Source organism: Carcharhinus amblyrhynchos, chromosome 18 (genome assembly GCF_965287045.1).
Source record: "Carcharhinus amblyrhynchos chromosome 18, sCarAmb.v2.hapA, whole genome shotgun sequence".
NCBI classification, from domain to species: Eukaryota; Metazoa; Chordata; class Chondrichthyes; order Carcharhiniformes; family Carcharhinidae; genus Carcharhinus; species Carcharhinus amblyrhynchos.
Window position 1 is genome coordinate 47,999,317 of NC_137341.1, and position 24,354 is coordinate 48,023,670.

The following is a 24,354-nucleotide window of genomic DNA, read 5'->3' on the forward strand; positions in this document are numbered from 1 at the left end:
TCAAGTATCCTGTTATTTGAGTAAAGTATAGATTTGATTGATTTTTGAGTGGTTTAAAAGAATTGGTTTAAAATTGCATTATTTTATCAAGTAACTGTTTTGGGGCTATTCAGCTTGAGATTAACCACAAATTCAGCGTTTAGCACAGGGTAGATTAACCTAGAAACACACGAGTTATGATCTGTCACTGTTGTTCGATCATAGACTGTGCTGTGGGCCCCACCCAGAGATAACCTCACTACCCCCTTGACAAATAACTGAAATCAGTCCATTTGTCCAGAAATTCCTCTTTTCAGCGCTCTCATTAATGTCAGAAACAGGATTTAAGAAGTTGCACCTTTCTTTCAGTAGGGTGTAACCAGGATTTTAACAACCATCTCAGTATTAACTTGCTGAGCAAAAGACCAGTTCACAAAAGCATTGTTTTACATCTGTGAGGTGTTGGTTAAAAATCTCCAATTTGGATTAATTATTTTTCTTAATTTTTCAGAATATTTCTGCTTCTGCCCTCAGTCCATTTGTATGTGCACACGTTTTATTCTCTATGAATTTTTGAAGTGATTTGGTGCTTTTTGTTTCCTTGATAACAACATTTTTTTTAATGTGATTGACTGCTTGGACAGCTTGATGACATAACTAACTCAACACTTTTGAATCCCCACTATATAACGTTGCCACGCGTTGCATGGTGAGAGAATTCCAATTCTCGTTGCCAAGATTGCTAGACCTCGGTACAAATTCCAAGCGCAGTATTTCTGCTTTAACGTTAACTGCAAACGCTGGGTCCAAATGTTCTTTGAAGATGTGAATCAAAACCAGAAATATGGGCCAGAATTTTCCAGCCATTCACATTCTGCCACCGCTGCAAGCGAGGATGGAGAATTTGGTGCTTGGCCAAGTTTCCATTCACCGCAGCCTGGCCAGCGAATCCAGCTGGCATTAACAGCCAGCAACTTCCAGCCATAACTTCTCAGCTAAAACAGATGCTGATGAATGTTCGCTAAATACTTTTTGCACATCGTATGAGGAATTGATAAAACAAAATCTTGTGTTTCTGTCAGTCTGTCCGACTTCCTCCCCCAGTTACTTGATGGCAACAATTGTGGTAACTGTGTTGCATGAAACACGCTGGCTTCATGACACAACGCTATCAAGTTAATTCAGTTTGCATGACTTTTTAAAGGTTGAAATTCCTCCTACTTCCCCCTCACTCTTTGTTTTTGTGCACCCAGCATAGAATCATAGAATCACTGCAGTGCAGGAGGAGGCAGTTCAGCCCATCGAGCGTGCACTGATGACAGTCCCGTCCAGACCCTCTCCCCATAACCCCACGTATTTAACCTGCTGGTTCCTCTGACATTAAGGCACAATTTAGCATGGCCGATCAACCCAAACCTCACATCCTTGGACTGTGGAGGTTAAGAACTCAGGGAACCTCCTGTCAGGCAACCCTGAAATGCACTGCAATAATTGAAGTCCTATCCACAACATTGTGGCCGCAATCAGCAGTTCACCCTGTATATGGGGATGGCATGAATGTTGGAGCGCAGCACATTGAACTGTCATTGTACGTTCAGTATCAATGTGTTAATTGTCCCTTCTGATTCTATATATATTCAAAGATCTGACTGAACAAAGACCCATCTGAACTGTGGTTTTGAATATAGAATGGGTTACTTTACAGAAGTAATTTAGCGTAAATGTAAGAAAAGTACTTTGAGTGCTTTTGTATTTGGGGAACTGAAAATCTTTTTTGTGCGTCTGCCTCATTGTAACAGTCAAATTACCCCATCAGAAAGACCAAGCTGTCGTTCGTATGCTTCCACATTGACTATTGGACCAAATAACTAGATGAAAGTTAAACATTTTAAAAAGCCTGTGACTTTGAAACTTACTACTTTTAATTTCAGATTGCGGGTCATGTTGTATTTTACTGCGTTGAAATTTGCATGTGAATACCTAACACCTTGTGCTGTGTTTTTATAGTATTTGAAACTGACAGCCCATTTAAGATAAAGATTTTATCGTTTGATTTATAAACAACACTAAAATTTACTAATTGTAAAGCATATAAACTTGTCAGTTGCCTAGTGGTATTCTGTGAAAATAGTATTTTTGCACTAAAATTGTTGCACTATATGCTTTAGAAAACACAAAGCAATTCTTAACATGCAAACTGATTTAAGCTAATGTGTTTAAATTAGTGTCCAATGAAATTTATCAAATCTGATTAAGGAAGGTTTCCCATTAGGAAAACTTTTTAAACCCCTTTTAAGCTGTACTTGTTCATTCCAATTCTTTAAACCTTATTTATTAGTCACAAGTAAGGCTTACATTAACGCTGCAGTGAAGTTACTGAAATTCTCCTAGTCGCCACACTCCGGCATTTGTTCAGATCAATGCACTTGACCTGCATGTCTTTCAGAATGTGGGAGGAAACTGGAGCACTCGGAGGAAACCCATGCAGACATGGGGAGAACGTTCAAACTCCACACAGACAGTGACCCAAGCCAGGAATCGAACCCGGATCCCTGGTGCTGCGAGGTAGCAGTGCTAACCACTGTGCTACCTTGCTGCCAATTCTCTATTCTGATTTGGGTGACCTCGCCAAATCGGGTTTTTTTTTTTAAAAATATTGTGCCTAGTATAAGTGACTTGAGTTTGAATTTCTACTGTTCGGTGCTACCCCATTTCATTGCTATCAGGCCCATGAATCTTGGTGATAGCGCAGTCTGAACACGTAGCTATCTAATCTATTAGTCCTTCTGTACTTAATGTAAAACACTGGGCAGCGAAGAATCTTTAATATGGCAAAACAGTAATTAGAATATATTTCACTTTGGAGAGGAGAGAGCTGGTGGCAGATTGAAAGAAATGTTCATAGAAAATAATTTTATTACTTCCAATGGTTACAAAAGCCATTGTCTTCCTGCATTTCTGTGTTTATTTTCTGAGAGTCTTATTAGTTTAAGAGATCATTTTTAAATACATCTTTATGATACCTGTGTTGTCAATTTAACGTGGAGACCTGAAATACAACCATTATAAAGCTGTATGTTTCAGATTGTATCATCTTACTACATGTTGAAGTTAAAGTACTTGGCACCAAATTATGCAGATCTATTTTCTATGGCACTAAAAAAGTAATTGGCTCCATTTTTACTCGTTAACAGTCAGAGTCGTGTTCTGCTATCATTCAAAAACTGAAGAGCACAGCAGAAGAGGTTGGTAGTACGTTCATTCGTTTCCATTTTTATATGTTCTTTGGAGTAAAGAAAAAGCATTAACTTGGTCAATCTCAATTAAATCTCAATGTTACAGCACAAAAACATGTTTTCCACAAAAACTATCTAATCGTTCTGCTCTTGATTTGATTTATTATTGTCACGTGTTAGTATCCAGTGAAAAGTGTTGTTTCTTGCACACTATACAAAGCACACTGTTTATAGAGAAGGAAAGGAGAGAGTGCAAAATGTAGTGTTACAGTCATAGCTAGGGTGTAGAGAAGGGTCAACTTAGTGCAAGGTAGGTCCATTCAAAAGTCTGACAGGAGCAGGGAAGACTCTGTTCTTGAGTCGGTTGGCACGTGACTTCTGACTTTTGCATCTTTTTCCTGGTAGAAGAGAGAATATGTGGGATGCGTGGGCCCTTAATTATGGGGGGGCTGCTTTCCTGAGGCAGTGGGAAGCGTAGAAAGAGCCAATGGATGGGAGCCTGGTTTGCATGATGGACTGAGCTACAATCATGACCTTTTGTAGTTCCTTGCAGTCTTGGGCAGAGCAGAAGCCATACCAAGCTGTGATACAACAGAAAGAATGCTTCCTATGAAGCACTTGTAAAAGTTGGTTAGAGTCGTAGCTGACATGTCATATTTCCTTAGTCTTAGAAAGTAGAGGCGTTGGTGGGCTTTCTTAACTATAGTGTCAGCATGGAACAACCTTGCATGGTCCTCCTTTTCAAGCATCTGTTTTCCCCTTGAGGAAAAAAGTTATGGACTTCGACAGTTTTAGACACTTCTGACGTTGATCAAAGTCAGTCTGCTTTCAACCTTGCAATAAAATGTGAATTCCTTGTTAATTCTTGTTGTGATTATCTAAAAAGATTCTCTTGAGCTTTCTTAGCTTGAGTAAAAATAACCATAACTTGTCAGATCTCTGCATAGGCTGTTTACATAAGGGGTTATACCCAGCAAGCGTGGTGGCCCAGTGGTTAGCACTGCTGCCTCACAGCACCAGGGAACCCGGGTTTGATTCCCGGCTTGTGTCACTGTGCGGAGTCTGCAAGCTCTCCCCGTTGCTGCTTGGGTTTCCTCTGGGTGCTCTTGTTTCCTCCCATAGTACAAAGATGTGCAGGTTAGGTGGATTGGCCATGCTAGATTGCCCTTTAGTGTTGGGGATTTGCTGTATTAAATGCATGGGGCTGTGGGGATAGGGTCTGGGTGGGATTGAGGTCAGTGCAACTGATGGGCCGAATGGCTTCCTTCTGCACTGTAGTAGAATGCAATGAACCCATGTTGTGTACCCTTATTGTCATTTTTTTCCTATCGTGGAAAGTTGAATTGGCTGGGCCTGAATCTATTCAACTTTAGAAGATTGAGAGGTGATCGCATTGAAATATACAAGCTCCTGAGGAGACTTGATAGCATGGATGCTGAAAGACTGTTTCCCTTGTGGGAGAGGCAAGAACTAGAGGAGTCTGTTTTAAAAATAAGGGGTCTCCTGTTTACCATGCAGATGAGAATTTTATCTGGAGGGTTGGGACTCTCCCCAGAGAGCAGTGCAGGGCAGGGTCATCGAATATCTTTTGAGGCAGAGGTGGGTAGATTTTTGACTAACAAGGATATCAAAGGTTATCAGGCAAAGGCAGAGTATGGACTTGAGGCCACAATCAGCCATGGTCTTATTGAATTGGAACAGGCTTGAGGGGCCTGAGGCCCTATTCCAGCTCCTAATTTGTAATGTGTAAAATTCTACACACTGATTTAATGTGTGCCAACTGACATGTTCTACATGACCTCTGTGTTCTGTTGGATCAAAACCAAGAATCTACTTTATCGACTATGTTATCAACTTTCAATGACCTACAATACTGGTGTCCCTTTCTTCTGTAATTCACACACCAACCTTACGTTGAAGGTGTATTTCCTTTCTGTATTCCTCTTCAGCTGCTTATTTTGCTACATTGGAACTGCATCAGCCAGTTTATTTCAGGCTGTCTGTGGCCTCTTTCAAAATTTGGTGTCATCAATATGTTTGATACAGTTTTGGAAAAGTGACCCAACAGAGGCTTGTGAAGTAGCATTTGCTCAGTCTTTGAGTGGTAAAACCGTCATTTGCAGTTGCCCGATGCCTTCAGCAATCTATCCATTCTCTATAATATGCCATTCTCTTTGCCATGAAGATCTTGTGTGGTACCTTACCAATTATTGAAAAAAAAATCACTTTTTTCATCTCCTATTTCAAAATGCTTTTGAGTTAGTCAAATACAATCTTGGTTAGCACTGTTGCCTCACAACTTCAGGGACCCAGGTTCGATTCCCGGCTTGCGTCACTCTCTGTGCGGAGGCTGCACAATCTCCCCATGTCTGCATGGGTTTCCTCCAGGTGCTCCGGTTTCCTCCCACGGCCCGAAAGGCGTGCTGGTTAGGTGCATTGGCCATGCTAAATTCTCCCTCGGTGTTACTCGAACAGGCGCTGGAGTGTAGTGACTAGGGGATTTTTCACAGCAACTTCATTGCAGTGTTAATGTAAGCCTACTTGTGACACTAATAAATTTTTTATCTATTTTGACTGGCCTTTATATAACTCCTGTTTCTTCAAGTTCTTAGTCATTTCATCCCATATTTGTAGAACAGTATGGCCTATAATCTCCATCTTTTATGAAGAGAAGTGTCAGATTTGTCATCTTGCAGTCTCATACAATTTACCTTGCTGTATAACTTTCAGCTGTCTTAATCTAACATCACTTTTTATGGATCCTTGAACATAAGTTGTTAGAGTCTATTGATTTGTCTACCTTAAGAAATTTCTCAAATTTAAGTGCGTTTTATCTTCAAATAGCCCTTTCAATAATTGTTCCACATCCCACTGCTGGTTTAAAGTTTTAGTGTCACAAATAGGAACACGGCAATGAAGTTACTGTGAAAATCCCCTCGTTGCCACAATCCAGTGCCTGTTCGGGTGCACTGAGGGAGAATTTAGTATGGCCAATGCACCTAACCAGCACATCTTTCAGACTGGGAGGAAACGAGCATCCAGAGGAAACCCATGCGGACACCGGGAGAATGTGCAGACTCCACACAGTGACTCAAGCCGGGAATTGAACCCAGGTCCCTGGCGCTGTGAGGCAGCAGTGCTAACCAGGGTGCAGCCCATAATGTTGTTCTAAGCATATACTCTCTATTACAAGCTTGTCCCCTTGTCTAGATGGGGAAAATTCTTTAATTCTATAATGTAATATATCAGTGCATGTGTTCCCTCCTTTTTAAAACATTAAATAACGTGCCATTATGATGGGTTAGCTAACGTCCTTGTTCACACATGACTTGAAAGATGGAAATTGAGGGTGATCCTTATTAAGGGTTCTTTGAAATCTGATCTTAATGTGAATGAACTGATTTTGTTTCATCTCCGCAGGAAGCAGAATCAACATCCATCCAGGCTGCAGACAGTACAGCAACCAATGGCAGTGTGACTCCGACAGACAAAAGGTAAAGGCCTGAGGAAAAAATATTAAATGTCATGCTCCATTTGATAAAGTGATTGGGGTTGGACCTTTAATATCAAGATCGAACCTTTCCCAGCACAAGTGAAATCGCACATGCCTGAAATATGGTGGCTGAAAGTTTATATTGGAAGGGATTTGGAAATGCTTACCTGGCCAACCTGTCAAATGTGTTCTGGCCACGTTGCTGACCCATGACTCCAAAAATGACCTTTGAGAACTTCACTGATCAATGTAGCTGCAGAGGGAGATACATTTGGTCTTCTCACCGTAATAGATTTTCCAATAAAGAGCCCAGATAGTCATTACATTGACAATGAGTCATGCTTCATTGATCAGTAATAAACATCTGGTAATTAACCACTTTTTAAAAAAATGATCATATGACTAAAATCCTGACAGAAGGATGCTTCTGTGTTTACAGATTTATCTGTGGGGCATTTATTACAGTTTAATATATTAAATAGTATAGGAACCCACAGGATTTTATTCCTTTGTAAATTGCTCAGCATATCTTAATGTGTTGGACTTTGCTGAGGTTGTGGCTTATTCACAGCATCATTGAACCCCTGCAGTGCAGAAGGAGGCCGTTCGGCCCATCGAGTCTGCACCGACCACAATCGCACCCAGGCCCTATCCTCATAACCCCATGCATTTACCCCAGCTAATCCCCCAGACATTAAGGAGCAATTAAGCAAGGCCAATCCTCCTAACCGGCACATCTTTGGATTCAATCCAGGATTTGATCTCCTTTCCATTTGTGCAATAATTGAGGTAAGCCTACATTACACTAATCAAACTTTAATCAGATGTCATTGAATCATTGCTCAAAGTTAATAAAATTCAAAGGCTCAAACGAGCCATTCCTTTCTGATGCACTGTTTATATTCTGTGATTAACTGGAGATTAGCAAGCTGCTCACATGTTTACGGTGCACAGTTCTGGTTGCCTCACTACAAGAAAGAGGTGGAAGCTATTGAGAGGGTGCAGAGGAGATTTACAAGGAAGTTGCCTGGATTGGACAGCATGCCTTATGAAGATAGGTTGAGGGAGCTAGGTCTTTTCTCCCTGGAGAGGAGAAAGGCGGTGCTCGACAGACTGGAGGGGCTGATTGTGGACAAGTCCCCAGGACCGGATGGAATGCATCCGAGGGTTCTGAAAGAAATGGCGGAGGTGATAGTGGATGCCTTGGTGGTTATTTTCCAAACGTCGCTGGATTCCGGGGAAGTGCCGGATGATTGGAAAACGGCTAATGTTACGCCGTTGTTTAAGAAGGGTGCCAGGCAAAAGGCGGGGAATTATAGGCCGGTTAGTTTAACGTCTGTGGTAGGTAAAATGTTAGAATCTGTTATTAAGGAGGAAATTGCGAGGCATCTTGAAGGGAATTGCTTGATAGAGCAGACGCAGCACGGTTTCATTAAAGGGAAGTCGTGTCTGACAAATTTACTGGAGTTCTATGAGGATGTGTCTAGGGCGGTGGATAGAGGAGAGCCGGTGGATGTGGTCTTTCTAGATTTTCAGAAAGCGTTTGACAAAGTGCTTCACAAGAGGTTATTGCAGAAGGTCGAGGGACATGGAGTTGGGGGTAGGGTGTTAGCGTGGATAGAGGATTGGTTGTCAAATAGGAGACAGAGAGTGGGGGTCAACGGGTGCTATTCGGATTGGCGGACGGTGACTAGTGGAGTGCCCCAGGGGTCGGTGCTGGGGCCTCAGCTTTTTACCATTTATATAGATGATCTGGAGGAGGGAACCGAGTGTAGAGTGTCGAAATTTGCTGATGACACCAAGATTGGGGGAACGGCAAATTGTGCGGAGGGTGTGGAGAGTCTGCAGAAGGATCTAGATAGGCTGGGCGAATGGGCCAGGAAATGGCAAATGGAATTTAATGTTGGCAAGTGTGAGGTGGTCCACTTTGGTAGGAAGGACTATTACTTACGAGGCAAAAAACTGCAGCAGGCGACGGTGCAGAGGGACCTCGGGGTCCTTGTGCATGAGTCGCAAAAACCCAGCTTGCAGGTGCAGCAGGTGGTCAGGAAGGCGAATGGGATGCTGGCCTTCATAGCGAAGGGGATTGAATATAAAAGTAGGGAGGTCTTGCTGCAGCTGTATAGGGCATTGGTGAGGCCGCAACTGGAGTACTGTGTGCATTTCTGGGCGCCGCACCTGCGCAAAGATATTTTGGCCTTGGAGGGAGTGCAGAGGAGGTTTACTAGGCTGATACCGGAGTTGAGGGGGTTGAGCTATGAGGAGAGGCTGAATAAACTGGGCTTGTACTCGTTAGAGTTTAGAAGAATGAGAGGAGATCTCATGGAGACGTATAAGATGATGAATGGGATGGATAGGATAGAGGTGGAAAGACTCTTCCCGCTGAAAAAAGACAATAGGACTAGGGGGCACAGCCTCAAGATAAAAGGGGGGCGGTTTAGAACGGAGTTGAGGAGGAACTTCTTCACTCAAAGGGTGGTGAATCTCTGGAATTCTCTGCCCGTTGAAGTGGTGGAGGCTGCCTCGCTAAATATTTTTAAGACGCGGGTTGATGGGTATTTGATAGGAGAGGGGATTAAGGGTTATGGGGAGAGGGCGGGAAAGTGGAACTGAGCAGCGACAGATCAGCCATGATCTTATTGAATGGCGGGGCAGGCTCGAAGGGCTGGATGGCCTACTCCTGCTCCTATGTTCTTATGTTCTTATGAGAGACGAAGGATGAGAGCGACCTGATCGAAGTTTATAAGATGTTGAGAGGTACAGATCGGGTGGATCCTCAGAGGCTATTTCCCAGGGCTGGAGGGTAGGTACAGAGGCGACGTCAGTAAGTTTTTCACTCGGGTGGTGAGTGAGTGGAATCGGCTGCCGTCGGTGGTGGTGGAGGCAAACTCGTTGGGGTCTTTTAAGAGACTTCTGGATGAGTACGTGGGATTTAATGGGATTGCGGGTTATAGGTGGGCCTAGTAAGTAGGGATATGATCAGTGCAACTTGTGGGCTGAAGGGCCTGTTTGTGCTGTAGTTTTCTATGTTTTATGTTTCATGGGATTAAAAGCCACTTCCAATGTTTATCTTCCATAAACATTGGAAGATGTTTGTGGGCAGAATTTCTCTATCCTGCCCACTACAGGAATCGTCGTGGGCAGGGCACAGACCATTCAGCTCAGGTGGGATTTTCCAGTCTTGGGACAAACGTTAGGAAAATCCTACCCACGTTATGTTTTCCCTTTTTTTGTATTGGAGAAACCCCAGCTCTGGCCAGGCAGCTTTTGAAGGCTTTGCATTGCCCAAGACAGTATACCTTAACTTTAAAAAATAAACAGCAATACCAAAAGAAAATGATGATAAATACTACGTTTGCATGTTGTCTAATGAGGTTAGAGAGGTTAGGCTTGTACCCATTAGAATTTAGTAAGAGGAAACTTGATTGAAATCTGATCCTGTGGGGTATTAGCAGGGTGGATGTGGAAAGGATATTTCCTCTTGTCAGAGAGTCTAGAACTAGGAAGTCACTGTTTAAAATGTAAAGGGCCGCTTGTTTAAAACAGGTGAAGAGAATTTTTTTCTCTTGAGGTTGTGTCTCTGGAATACTCTTCCTCCAAATAGAAGCAGGATCTGAACATTTTCAAGACAGAACTAGATGGGGGTGAAAGGTTATTGGGGTAGGCAGGGATGTGGAGTTGCAGTCTGATCCATCATGATCTTATTGAATGGCGGAGTGTGCCTGAGGGTTCAAGTGGCCTACTCCTAATTTGTATGCTCGTACATTATCAAAAACGGGTAACTGGAGCACGGGCAGATATTAGCCATAACGTGGATTAAGTTACAGAACAGACTTGAAGGGCCAGCTCTTGGTCTTTGTTCCAACATAAGTTCATTCTGACTAGTGTTTAACAAGCCATTCAGCTGAAAACCTGATTAGGTCCCAGAAGTAAGTTATAATGACCAAATGATAAGTAACCCTAAGGAGTTAATTTACTACAAAATGTACTCTTGGCATATATTCGGCTGTAAAGAAGAGCTCTTTGAAGTCTTCCCTGTGTAATGTGTAAGCAGATTTCAGAAGAGCAATCTCTTTTTAAATTTGTGGTTCTTTATGCACCCCAGTAATCAATAAAGTTTAGTAATATTACACGAAAATCTAGAACTTGGGACCTTCATGAATGTTCTGCCTTATTTCAGAATTTTGGTGGGAATCGCAGAACTATTACCTTTTTATCTGTTTATCTAAATATTTGTGCAAACTGATCTGATAGCTGGTGGGACGATCTGGAAACAGTGGCTGAATTAATTAATGATTGAAATGATTTAAACATTGTGGGGTTTATGACTGGTTTAGGTGCCTTGTATTGGGCTTGATAATCAAGACAATCCTTTTTAATCATCAACCCAGAAGCGCAATCCATAATTAGCCAAGTTAAATGTTTCCAAGTTAACAGAAGCTGTTGCTAAAGTTATTGAGACTCCTTTAAGCTCCAGGGTGAAGTCTTAATTTCTTCATAGTTTCTGTTCTCTTCAGCCATTTGAAATAGAGATTTATATCCATTCAGCAACTCTGTTTAATAAAAGTTGCCAAGTCTTCGAACTACTTTGTGAAATAAGTTTGCATTGCATTTCCGGTAAAATTAAATGTCGTGACGGCATTGGGTTTTAAATAAAAGACGTAACTAATTGGGATAGATATAAATTTTGAGGAATGAAATGGTTTTCCTGTTTTGCAGGATAGGCTTTCTTGGTCTAGGCTTAATGGGGAGTGGAATTGTTGCAAATCTCTTGAAGATGGGGCACACTGTCACAGTGTGGAATCGCACAGGAGAAAAGGTATGCCACCTCCAAACTTCTGATCTGTTGTCTATCGTGCTTGCTCGGCTGTTACTGTCAGCTTTGCTTCAGGGTTTTAGCGCTCTTGCCCCTTGTGTTGAAATGTTGTGGGTCCCGGTCCCAGTCCCACTCCAGAGACGACAGACAATTCATACCGCGCTTCAGCGCACTGTCAGAAACGCTGCCTTTTGGATCCCAAACAGGAGACTTCTCCATGTGCCCTGGTCAACATTTATCTCAACAGATATCACTGAAAAACAGAATATCTTGTTCTGTATTTCACTTGTGGGTAAACTTAGATAGAGCAGGAGGAGGCCCTTTGAGCCTGCACCATCATACATCACGATCATGGCTGATAATCAAACTCAATAACTTAATCATGCTTTCCTTGCTGTATGTAAATTAGTTGCCATATTCCCTTAGTATGGGAGTGTGGTGTTGAGGTAGAGGATCAGCCATGACTGCACAAAGTGGCTCAAAGGGCCAAACAACCTACTTTTCTGGGTTTAATTTATAACACTGACCAGACTTTAGAAGTCCTTCATTGGTTGTAAATGGCTTTGGTGTTGTAAAAAGTGCAATAGAAATTAAGATTTCTGTCTGCCACTTCATGAGGTACCTCATTGGCTCTAAAGTGCTTTAGATGTCCTGAGGTGTTGTGTGAAAGTCCTTCCCTTTACTGCATGCCAACATGCCTTTTAAGATGGAACTCGAGCCCACAAGGTCCTTGGGGTGGCACAGTGGTTAGAGCTGCCTCACAGCGCCAGAGACCCAGCTTCAGTTTTCGTCTCGGCTCACTGTCTGGAGTTTGCACATTCTCCCTGTGACTGCAATGGGTTTCCTCTGGGTGCTTTGCTTTTTCCCATGGTCCAATGATGTGTGGGTTAGATGGATTGGCCACGCTGAATCAACCCTTAAATCAGGCGAATTAGCAGGATAAATATGAGGGGTTACAGGGATAAGAGCCTGAGTGGGATTGTGTTAGTGCAGACTTGATGAGCCAAATGGCCTCCTCCTGCACTATAGATTCTATGAACTGAGTAAACTCTGGTTATGCTGCCTATGTGACAACTGGGATTGAACCAAAAATTGGGTGTGCAATACCATATAAATCGAATGTCTGTTTTGCTTTCAATACTGCTTCATTCCTGTTCAAAAAGTCTGGCCCAATCCATTGGTATCAAGGCTGAACTCAAATGTATTAAGCCCACTCTTGTAGCTCTGACACAGCAATTTGGAACACCAGTTTCCTGTGAAAGTAACCTTTAGAAATGAGTGTATGTGGTTTGCATTTGAACTGGAAAATTTATCAAATGCCTCTTCGTTTTGTGGCAGTGTGACCTTTTTCTCCAGGAAGGGGCACGTTTAGGACGGACACCTGCGGAGGTGGTTTCCACATGTGATATTACACTCTCTTGCATTTCTGACCCAAAGGCAGCTAAAGACGTAAGTGCATCTACTGTTTGTTAGCTTGATTGGCTGAGCGGCAATGAACCGTAATGTTAGCTCTCTTAATATTCTTAAGTAATGGGGAGAAATGTTAATATTTACATCTCGGCATGTTTTCACTTAACCTTGTTTATAAAAAAAAATTCTAACCATCTGAGTATTTGCAGCAAGTTTTATTTGTGCTTTCAGCTGGTTCTGGGTCCCAGTGGGGTGCTGCAAGGGATTCGACCAGGCAAGTGTTATGTTGACATGTCTACAGTGGATCCCGAGACATCCACAGAAATCTCACAGGTAATAAGATGAGCAGATTTAACAGAGCATAAAACTTACTCTTATCTTGTAGGTTGGGCTTGTACTAATTTTGAGTTTAGCCAGAGTGAACTCTATGCGTCTACATACTCTGGATATTTCATGCGACACAGATTGTAAGATAGAAAATAGAAGCAAGAATAAAAATGTAACCATTCTGTATTGGGGGGGGTGGGGGAGAGGTGGGAAACTAATGTCATTCAAAGCAAATTTGTGAAATGTGCCTCTTTCCATGGTCTGACTGCATTGAAAATTACTGGCACTGCTGGTCTAAGTCGAGGTTTCTTTATAAATGTGGTGGGCTGATTCAATCAATTGGCAAACCCTGTAGTTAGATGATAATTACCTTCATTCTGAAACATAGAATCTAGTTACAGCTTTGTTTCATTTGTGTGTCCTGGCCTGCTCCTCCTCTAGTATTTTACTTCAGTCGTTTGTCTGAAAGCATTTGTGTTGGGGGTGGGCGGGAGAGCGGACGTTGGCTAGACTGCCAGCATGTGGATCAGACTAATGTAGTCAGGATTTGATCCCTGCTGCAGCTGAGATAGAGTTAACACCTGTTTCCTTGCCCTAGCTGCAGTTCTTTTTAAATTACATGTGGGGATGTCAAGGTCCTGCCGTTAAACAGAGAAATGAAGACTATCCGTCTGAAGTTATTTCTTCGCTATCCTTGTATTGGTTCCGAGCCTGCTCTTCTGGAGCTTTTAGACTTTAAGACGCAGGAGCAGAATTAGGTCACTCGACCCATCGAGTCTGCTCCATCATCCAATCATGGCTGATATTTTTCTCATCCCCATTCTCCTGCCTTTTCCCCATAACCCTGATTTCCTTATTAATCAAGAACCTATCTATCTCTGTCTTAAAGACACTCAATGACCTGGCCTCTACAGCCTTCTGCAGCAAAGAGTTCCACAGATTCACCACTGTCTGGCTGAAGAAATTCCTCCTCACCTCTGTTTTAAAGGATTGTTCCTCCGGCCTGAGGTTGTGCCCTCTGGCTAAAGGTCTTCCTACTTATTTCACTGTTAGCACCAAGCTTTTATTTCAGATGGCCACCTCTGTTGTTTGCCTTTCTGTTTTCTCACATAAGACTTGTGCTCCTGTCCCTTCCTTCTAGTCTGGTCTGAATGTTTCTTTTTCACTAGTGTTCTTGTGACAAATCATTGTATGGAAAACAGAGTTTGGCATTTCCAATAGCTCAATGGGCAAATGTCATTAAAGTGTGATACTGAGCCATTGCAATGGGGACTGTTCAAGATTTGGTCCTGATGTGTGAATTAGATGAGCTCAGTTGATGCAAGTGGGACAGAAGGGCCTCAATCTCCCTGCGATCGGGAAGCTAAACATAAACTACAATTGCCAATCCTGATCATTGCCCATCACTCCTCTTCAAAAATGGAGCTTGGCAAAAAAAATGGATTGACGGGATGCAATGCCAAGCCCTTCAAGATGCAAAAATGTGGAAGATTTTGCAATGATAGGGTAGATATATTGCGTTTTTAACCCACGGATTTAATAAATGGTCTAATTTTAGTGTGTATTATTGGTATGGGGCAAGTGACTAGACCAGGGATTTTCTTGGCACAAAATGGAAGTGTTTCTGAAAGAATTGAGTATTTTCAAAGTTTATTTATTAGTCACAAATAGGCTTGCATTAACTCTGCAATGAAGGCCATGATGTGGAGATGCCAGGTTTGGACAGTAAAAAAAAAAATCTCTCAACACCATGTTGAAGTCCAACAGGTTTACTTTGTAACATGAGTTTTTGGAGGACTGCTCTCACCTGATGAAGGAGCATTGCTCCAAAAGCTCGTGATACCAAATAAGTTTGTTGGACTTTAGCCTGGTGTTGAAAGATTTCTTCCTGTGCCCACTGCAGCGAAGTTACTGTGAAAATCTCCTAGTCGCCACACCTCCGGCACCTGTTCTGGTACACTGAGGGAGAATTTAGTATGGCCAATGCACCAGTCTTTCAGACTGTGGGAGGAAACAGGAGCACCCAGAGGAAACCCATGCAGACATGGGGAGAACATGCAGTCTCCACACAGACAGCGACCCAAGCCGGGAATTCAACCCTGGTGCTGAGAGGCAGCAGTGCTAACCACTGTGCTTGGGTCACCTTGGACCTCATTGGTTTTGAAGTTCTCCTGACCCGATCTAATACTCGAACTTGTGCCCCGCTTGGTGCCATGGGCCAGTTCTCTGATTCCAGTGTTGTTTATGGCGCTTTAAGATCTTGAGGTTGGCGGACTTTACCTGGGCCGCTCTCTTTACAAACTCCACAGCCGATAGCCGGGACTGATCTGTAATTGTTACTCCGTTGCATAGGTGATCACTTCCAGAGGGGGGCGCTTTCTCGAAGCACCAGTCTCTGGGAATCGGCAACTATCGGAAAATGGAATGCTGGTGATCCTTGCTGCTGGAGATGAGGCATTATTTGATGATTGTAGCAGCTGTTTTCAGGCCATGGGGAAGAAGTCTTTCTATTTGGGTAGGTTTGCGTTTACAGAATCCTCCAAACTATTTCTCCCCTGTATATGAATTGTCTTGATAGCTTTGTTTATGGTGCTGTAAAGCTCAGTCTCTGAAGGTGTTATTTTGGGAGGAAAGGCCAAATCATACCTTGTGATTAAAATTAAACATCATAGAATCCCTCCAGTGCAGAAGGAGATCATTTGGCCCATTTGAGTCAGCACTGATTTTCAGACAGGATACAACCAGGCCTTTCCTATAACTCTACATATTTGCCCCACTAATTCCCCCAACCTACAAATCCTGGGATTCTAAGGGACGATTTAGCATGGCCAATTCATCTAACCTGCACAAAAGGTCATGAATTTAGCCCAATCCATCACGCAAACCAGCCTCCCATCCATTGACTCTGTCTACACTTCCCAGTGCCTTGGCAAAGCAGCCAGCATAATTAAGGACCCCACACATCTTGGACATTCTCTCTTCCACCTTCTTCCCTCGGGGGGGCGGGGAGATAACAAAAGTCTGAGGTCACATAACAACCGACTCGAACAGCTTCTTCCCTGTTGTTAGACTTTTGAATGGACTTATCTTGCATTAAGTTGATCTTTCTCTACACCCTTCCTCTGACTGTAATATTCCATTCTGTACTCTCCTCTACGAACGGTATGCTTTTGGCTGCATAGCGCGCAAAAAGCAATACTTTTCACTTAATACATGTGACAGTAATAAATCAAATCAAACATCTTTGGACTGTGGGAGGAAACCGGAGCACCCAGAGGAAAAACACAGACAAAGGGAGAATATGCAAACTCCGCACAGGTAGTGACCCAAGCCAGGAATCGAACCAGGTCCCTGGCGCTGAGGCAACAGTGCTAACCGCTGTGCGACCCCTACAAAACGTGAATTCTGCCACTTCAAAACTCTGTTCAAATGGATTTTTAATTTTATTATTGCTGTGTAAATTTTTTATACTGTATATGCTGCTAAACTAACTAATGGAACTGCATAAAAACGACTGAGCATGACTCTGTCCCCAAAGAGGAGGTGACTTGCACACAGAAACAACCTGATCAGCAAAGCATTCTGACTGCATCCTCCCCTTTTTTTTCAGCCTTCCTAATGTATTCCCCACACTGCTAAATAATAACTTGTGCTTTTTTTTAGAAGAGTGATTAGACTTGATCCTTTTGTGAGATCCCTAATGAGGAGATATCTCATCCTTCCAGTGCTTAATTTGCAGAACTAATCTGTCTAATTGAAAGAAAAATCTTAAATAAAAGCTTATCTGGCAGCACAGGCGAGGTGGGAAACAGTGGAGGGGGGTGGGGGGGGTGGTTCCAGTTTCAGCTTGATGAGCTTGCCCAAGGTTCATAAACCTGAAATGTGAACTCTGATCCTCTGTCTGCTGATGCTGCCAGACAGGAGTATTTCCACATTTTCTGTTTACGTTGTATAATTGAGGGTGTGAGGCCAGGGCAACCTCAAGTCTGAGCATGTGTGAAGTTAATTCATTGTGCACTTTCTGCTTTCCTGACTAAGTGAAACACGTATGGGCATGCTTACATTATTGTTTCCTTTCCAGGTGAGGTGGGTAACGCGTCGAAGATGATGCTGATTGTAAATATGATCCTGGGCAGTTTCATGGCTTCTGTTGCAGAAGGATTCACGTTGGCTAAGATAGCCAGCCAGTCACAAGAAGTGCTGCTTTACATCCTGAGTCAGGGACCTTTGGCGAGTGCTTTTCTGGACCAGAAGTGCCAAAGTAACTAACTTACTTTCTAATTTGTTTTGAGTGAAACTGGTTGATGCCAAAGATGCTGATTGTCTGAATTTAGTTAATTAATCCCAGATTCATAGAAACAGATTAATTTCCAGTTAGCCATCCAAAGGCAAATACTGCCAATGGAAACACATTGGGGATTAGTTTAAATGTGGGCCCATTTGTAAGCAACAACTTTTGATACTAGGCATTAATTTTTTAACAGGATCTGTAGTATTTGAGTTAATGGGTCTGCAACATTGATAATGGGTATATTCTTTGCTTTCTGTTATATTGTTCAGAGCCATTTTGCAAAGTTATTTCAAACTTGCTTCAAATGGCCTTTGGTGTGGCAGGGATGCAATAAATTCAGAGTCCCTATAGTACGGAAGGAGGCTATTCGGCCAACTGAGCCTGCACCGACAACAATCCCGCCCTATCTCCATATATTTACCCTGCTAATCCCCTGAAACTAATGCCAATTCAGCGTGGCCAATCAATCTAACCCGCACATCTTTGGACTGTGGGAGGAAACCCAATTAGATGTGGGGAACATGCAGACTCCATATTGTGCAAAAATTGTTTGATAAACATCTTTGATACTGCAGTGTACAGTTGCTTCCTGTTGAGATATATATTTAATTTGCCTGATTCAATTGCAGTCCATCACACGAGTGGTGGCAGTGGCATGGTGTTGTAGCTGGAGTGGCAATCCAGAGACCCAGGGTGCTGGTCGGGGGACCTAGGTTCCAATCTTGCCATGGCAGATAAAAATCAGGAATTAAATTTCCAATTGTAGAATGCCTACAGTGCAGAAGGAGGCCATTTGACCCACCGAGTCTACATCACTGACAATCCTACCCAGGCCCACCCCTGTAACTCCAAGCACTTACACTATTTATCCTCCTGACACTAAGGGGCATTTAGCATGGCCAATCAATCTAACCTGCACATCTTTGGACAGTGGGAGGAAACCAGAGCACCCAGAGGAAGACCCCGCAGACATGGGATTGTCTTAAAGATGCATCTGGTTCTCTGATGTCCGTTAGCAAGAAAATCTGCCAACTTTACCTCGTCTGGTCTACGTGCGATTCCAGATCGACAGAAAAGTGGTTGACTGTCTACACCACAAAAGCCCTCTGAATTGCACTCAAGAGCAATACAAATTTGAAGGTGACTTCCGATTGACACAGTTACTGTTCATGCTTGAAGAATAGAATTCTTGGTGTCAGAATCCAGACAGAACTTCAATTCCCCTTAGTGTCAGGAGGCTCAATGGGGTAAACACGTGGTGTTTCAGATATTGAGTCTGGGTGGGATTGTCAGTAGTGCAGACTCAGTGGGTCAAATGGCCACCTCCTGCACTGTATGGATTCTACAATTGACATTTTAATTGGGTGGAGTGGGATATCACTTAGTTGTGTCACAAGCTAGGTAAGCGTTTTGGTTGGCTGTAAGAATGAAGAGGAGTGTGGAAGTGGCTGCTTGCAAAAAAAAAATCCTTTTTTTAAATTCTGGCCAGAACATTTATAGATTTCTACAGAACTTTAATCTTTAAAATTGTAATTATGAATTTAATGCTATCTATTTTGCTGATGTTCTCGTATGTAATGATGAATGACCAGCAAACCCATTAACTCTGATTCTATTTGTGATTCTCTATCAGATATTTTACAGGGAAACTTCAAGCCCGACTTCCTGTTGAAACACATACAGAAGGACATCAGATTAGCCATTGCCATGGGCGATTCTGTCAATCATTCAACTCCAATGGCTGCTGCGGCCAATGAAGTAAGTTCTGAGCATGTTATGCCCCTAATAAATCACAAATGTTGGACTAGCTCCTTGCATCGGTAGAGTGGCGTGGGGCGCCCGTTTGCGGTCCTCATCTGTTGAACTGTTCAGAGTAGCACATAAAGAAGAACAGCATTTCTAGAGGTTCCTGATTGTTGGGGGAACAGTGTGCAGATGGAAGGAGGTATGCCATTTCAGTTGACAATGGGGCCTAATATAGCTTATTATTGCCCTAATCACAGTGCAGGAAAACTGTGGGTGTGTTTGTTTGTCTACTTATACAAAGAAAATTACATCACAGGAACAGGCCCTTGGTGCCCCTCCCCCCCCAAGTCTGCACCAACTGAACTGAAACCCCCTACTGTTTCGGGTCCTTATCCCTCTATTCCCATCCTATTCGTGTATTTGTCAAGACGCCCTTTAAAACTCCACCACCTCCCTGGCAGTGGGTTTCACCACCACCCTCTGTGTAAAAAAAAAAATTGCTGAACGTGTAAAGACACATTTAATATGTTAAAGCTGTCACATGTTATGCACTACTTCAATCCTGCTATCAAAACTTTCTCTAGTAGAGAAGCAGTACATTTAATGAATATCTATCAATATTTAAGCTTGCTTAATCCATACATCTACTTTGACATGTTGGAACAGAGTAATTATTTAAAATAATTTTAGATCACTCATCAAACAGCAGGGTTTTTTTAAAAGCCAAGTCATTTAAAAGACTCTGAAATTTATGAATGCCATATCAAATGTTTCTCATCTACACTTATTCAGTTTTGTCTTTGCTTTATCTTTCAAATTTTAACTCGGGTCTTATGATAAATTTATTTCATTGCTAGTTAAGCTGACACAAGACAGTGCTTTGATCAATCACGATGTGGAGACGCCAGTGTTGGACTAGGTTAGGCATAGTAAGAAGGCTCAACATCAGGTTAAAATGCAGAAGGTTTAATCCGATTCACGAGCTTTCGGAGCACTGCTCCATCATCAGGTGAATGGATTCCTCTCACTCCTCCACTCACCTGATGGAGCAGTACTCCGAAAGCTCGTGATTCCAAATAAACCTGTTGGACTTTAACTTGGTGTTGTGAGACTTGAGCTATCATGTTTGAGGAATTCTGTTGTAGAAGTATCTTTGGTTGCTTGTCAATTCTGTGTTTGTAGTTCAGGTTAAATTATTGTGCTCTTCATGTAAAAGTTCTCCCAAGGTTTTTTTCATTCTACTTTTGATGCTGATTTTAACAACTGAAGAGTTGAGAGCCCAAATCTACCAGTTGTAGTGCATTTAAGGTTTGGCTGGTGATTCTCTACAGATGTATTCACAATAGCTTTGAATGTTACCTTAAATTTTCTGTTAGTTAGGAGATGCCCTAAGCATAGAAGGCTAGAGATGAAAAAATAACCTTTAGTGCCCATGATGGCAGTATTGTCCACTACAAGCACTGAAAAATGTAATATTTGAAATGGCCACATAGACTTAAATTATTTGCATCAATAATTTGGCAAAATTCTGATTAGGAGCATGTTCCTCTTACCATTCCAAAGTTTTGCAGTACAAATACTGCAATATAAAATGTAGTAATGGTAAATCTACTTGACGATGTAGCTTGACTCGATTTATTATTGTCATGTGTATTAGCATACAGTGAAAACTATTGTTTCTTGTGTGCGGTACAGACAAAACATATTCACAGAAAAGGAAACAGTGCAGAATGTAGTGTTACAGTCACAGCTAGGGTGTAGAGAAAAATCAACTTAATGCGAGATAGGTCCATTCAAAAGTCTGATGGCAGCAGGGAAGAAGCTGTTCTTGAGTCCGTTGGCACCGACTCGAGAACGGGGAGGGAAGAAGGTGGAAGAGAGAATGTGCAGGGTGCTTGGGGTCCTTGATTATGCTGGCTTCTTTTCCGAGGCAGCGGGAAGTGTGGACTGTTTGTGGATGGGAGGCTGGTTTGCGTGATGGGCTGGGCTACGTTCCCAACCCTTCGTAGTTTCTTGCGGTCTTGGGCAGAGCAGTGGTCATACCAAGCTATGATACATCCGATAGGCTGCATTCTGTGGTGCGTCCACTGCCTTCATATCTGATACTAATTTGATTTTGGAACTGATTAACTGGATTTGTGAAAGCAGGATGATCCCTCTCTATTTCCCCATCCTCCCTCTTAGTCTTCCAGTGTTTTGCAATTTATACCCTGTTCAATCCTAACCCCAGAGCTGGTAAATGGAGTTCAGTTGGGAGATCAGATGTTTCTTGCATGTTGGTGCAGGCTCGTAAGGCCTGTTCTGCACTGTGTGATTTCTTTGAATTTTGACATTAATATCAATCTTTTCTGATTTATTATTTTCCTGTAGGTGTTTAAGAAAGCAAAGGCGCTGGGCCAATCTGAAAACGATATGTCTGCAGTATACCTGGCCTGCAACCAGTGACCACAACAATGTTTTAATTGTTTCCTTTTAAATTTGGGGCCATTTACTTTGGGTTTTCTTTTATGTTTCCATTATCAGTAACTGCTCTAATCTGCCGCACTGGCCATTTTACGTTGATTCCTTTGGCGACTGAGAGTGATAATGGTCCAGACCCAGCCAAATCTCATTAATACACTGGCACGCGGCACCTCCTGAGACTGTGAAATAAGCATGTGCCGACCAGCTGCTGCTTTTCTTTTCGGTTCTAATTTTGTTAGGATGATATTTAAGAAGGTATGGAAAGATGAGTTGTTGACAAAGATGAATGCTAGTGTTAACCCTTTACAGTTGGTTTTGCTGGCTTTGTTATGTACCTCCTGATGTGGTAACCGCTGATATAAGGCCAGTCCTGGTACTGCCAGTCACCGGATACAGTATTATATCACCAAGTCATCAGTGACAAAAGTACAAAACCCATGAAGCAATCTCCTGAATACTGCTGAAAAAAGTGAAGTACATCAACAGTTTCAGGGCCTGTGCTGTGGTGATTTTTTTTTTTGCAGTGAATTTTATTCTCTGGTTACTGTAGTGATGCCAGTGTGGGTTGTGTATATAAGTCAGAATGTCTGTCTGGTATTGTTGCTCTGTACAAAATGAAACCTCTTCACCCAACTGGTGTCCTGCTTAATGTTTCCCACGTGGCTTGCACTAGAGAGGGGGGTGGGGGTGGAAATAAACCACAAATAGCACTGTAAAGTCTGCACGCTTCCTGAGCAAGTCCAGTTCCTACTAACATTTATCTTGTGGTTGTCTTGGGAGTTTTAAAAACCTGTGATAATCTTTGTATCTTTTGAAAACTTTATTTTGCTGCCTTGAGTTAAAAAAAATGTTTAGTACTGAAAATAGTTATTCTCAATTTTTCTGATCAGCCTGAAATTTTTTTGTGATTCCAAATGTTTTGGGACCCTCTTAAGAATGTTGCAGTATTAAACCAGTAATACATGCTGGGGAGACTTGAGTAAATTTCTTTTCCTGTGCATAACTTGCTCCCAGTGCCATCCTGTACATTATACCATTTATACAATTCTGTATTTAGTGCATGATTGTACTTAACCTATAGTTATAGGTTTTCTCTTTAAATTTGTATTTATTTACCTTCCTCAGTTCAAAGTATTTTTGTTTCATTCGCCCACGTACTTATTTAAAAATAAAAATTATGCAAAACCTGTCAGTTGTGCTGTAGACCCATTATCTTGTGGGTCTTTGCACTGCTGATGCACCGATGTTGATCCAAACTTGGGAATGTAAATTGGACGTGGCTCCAGTTGTTGTTTTTTTAATTGTTTTTACGTTACTGACACCCTATCGTTGCATGGAGTGGGTGTGGAATGTAACCTTGGTCACTTTACTTTGCGAGGCATGTGATCACTTTTGGCTACACCAAAGCATGATGGTCAGATGTTTGACCTGACCGTCTGTTTGGACCTGAAAGATGGGTCGAATTTCCATTGAACAGCTTTTAATGACAATGTAAGAGTGGCCAAATGTGATTGAGATTGGCCCTTGGATTTCTGACAGGAACAAGGGACACTAAAATTTGGAAAAGTTAATCTGAAATGCATGCACACCCCTGATTTCCAGTAGCCCATTGAGGCTGTGCCTATATTACTATGGTTTTCTATTCCTGCCTGTGAAAAAGTTTAGAAATATCAGTTCCTCTCAAAAATGGTTTTTGCCTTTGCGTGAACTCTGTATCTTGCATGCTCTGAAATAAGAGTCTGCCCTTACGTACACTGAGAATGGAATCTATTCGAAAGCTTTTGCTGTGGTTCTATTCATAAATAAAGTGTTTTAAGTAAAAATGTACAGATGGCCTTTTCAGAGCTTGTCACCGTCTTGAATTTGAGAAGCCCTCAAGATAAATGGGTTGGGCACAAATGTCAGGCAGATGGTGCACGTGAAGGACTATGCTTAATTCAAGCTTGCAGTAAACTGTCTCGTGGATGTTGCTGACCCTGCTCACCAAATATATAAAGAAATGTCTTTGACTTGCTCATCCTGTAAGATCATCACGGAATATCTTTTATTTAAAGGAGAAACTGGATTAAGGCACGGTTCATCGTGGAACACTATACCAGCTCTTTCGTTCAAGCTAAGTGTTTTATTGCAGAATGCTGAGGGTCACGAGGCTACTGTACATCTCTGCATTAGAGGTTATTGTGACTACAACCACTTTTTTTCCTATAAGAAATTTGGACTTTGAAGTCATTCCTAATTTCAAGATGTATCAAAAAATGTTGGCTTACAATCACTAACAGCATTTTACATTTTCTATGCGTTGTGACTTAATTTTTGGAAGGAGAATTTATTTAATTACATGATTAATGAATAATTTTCTTGCACAACACCATTACTGTGCTTTCACTTTGCATCAAAGGTTTGTTTGCTGGAGTTATTGAACCATTGCCTTGCAGTGCACAGGGTGGCCTGTTCCTGTCATAGGGAATGGCACACATCCCCAGTGCTGTCTTTTCACAAAAATAGCCCGTTCTGTTGTACTAATTAAGAAAGTCTACCTGTAAATGTTGCTTCCACTGCTACATAACACTCCCCCGCCCCTCCACTACCCAAA

At 42.2% G+C, this 24,354-nt stretch overlaps 1 protein-coding gene across 4 annotated transcripts in view; it reads left to right on the forward strand.

Annotated features, from left to right (window-relative positions):
- Positions 1-23,588, forward strand: part of glyr1 (glyoxylate reductase 1 homolog (Arabidopsis)) — a 40,553-nt gene extending 16,965 nt beyond the window's left edge. For 3 of the 4 annotated variants that reach the window (XM_080206968.1, XM_080206970.1, XM_080206971.1), the window contains 9 exons: positions 3,174-3,224; positions 6,636-6,709; positions 11,428-11,527; positions 12,863-12,973; positions 13,166-13,267; positions 15,614-15,776; positions 17,343-17,522; positions 19,186-19,310; positions 21,669-23,588. In XM_080206968.1, coding sequence (XP_080063094.1) covers positions 3,174-3,224; positions 6,636-6,709; positions 11,428-11,527; positions 12,863-12,973; positions 13,166-13,267; positions 15,614-15,776; positions 17,343-17,522; positions 19,186-19,310; positions 21,669-21,743 — 981 coding nt within the window. In that variant the 3' untranslated portion in view covers positions 21,744-23,588. The remainder of the gene's footprint in view (positions 1-3,173; positions 3,225-6,635; positions 6,710-11,427; positions 11,528-12,862; positions 12,974-13,165; positions 13,268-15,613; positions 15,777-17,342; positions 17,523-19,185; positions 19,311-21,668) is intronic. The other variant, XM_080206969.1, reaches the window with a different exon arrangement.
- The last annotated feature ends 766 nt before the right edge of the window (positions 23,589-24,354 follow it).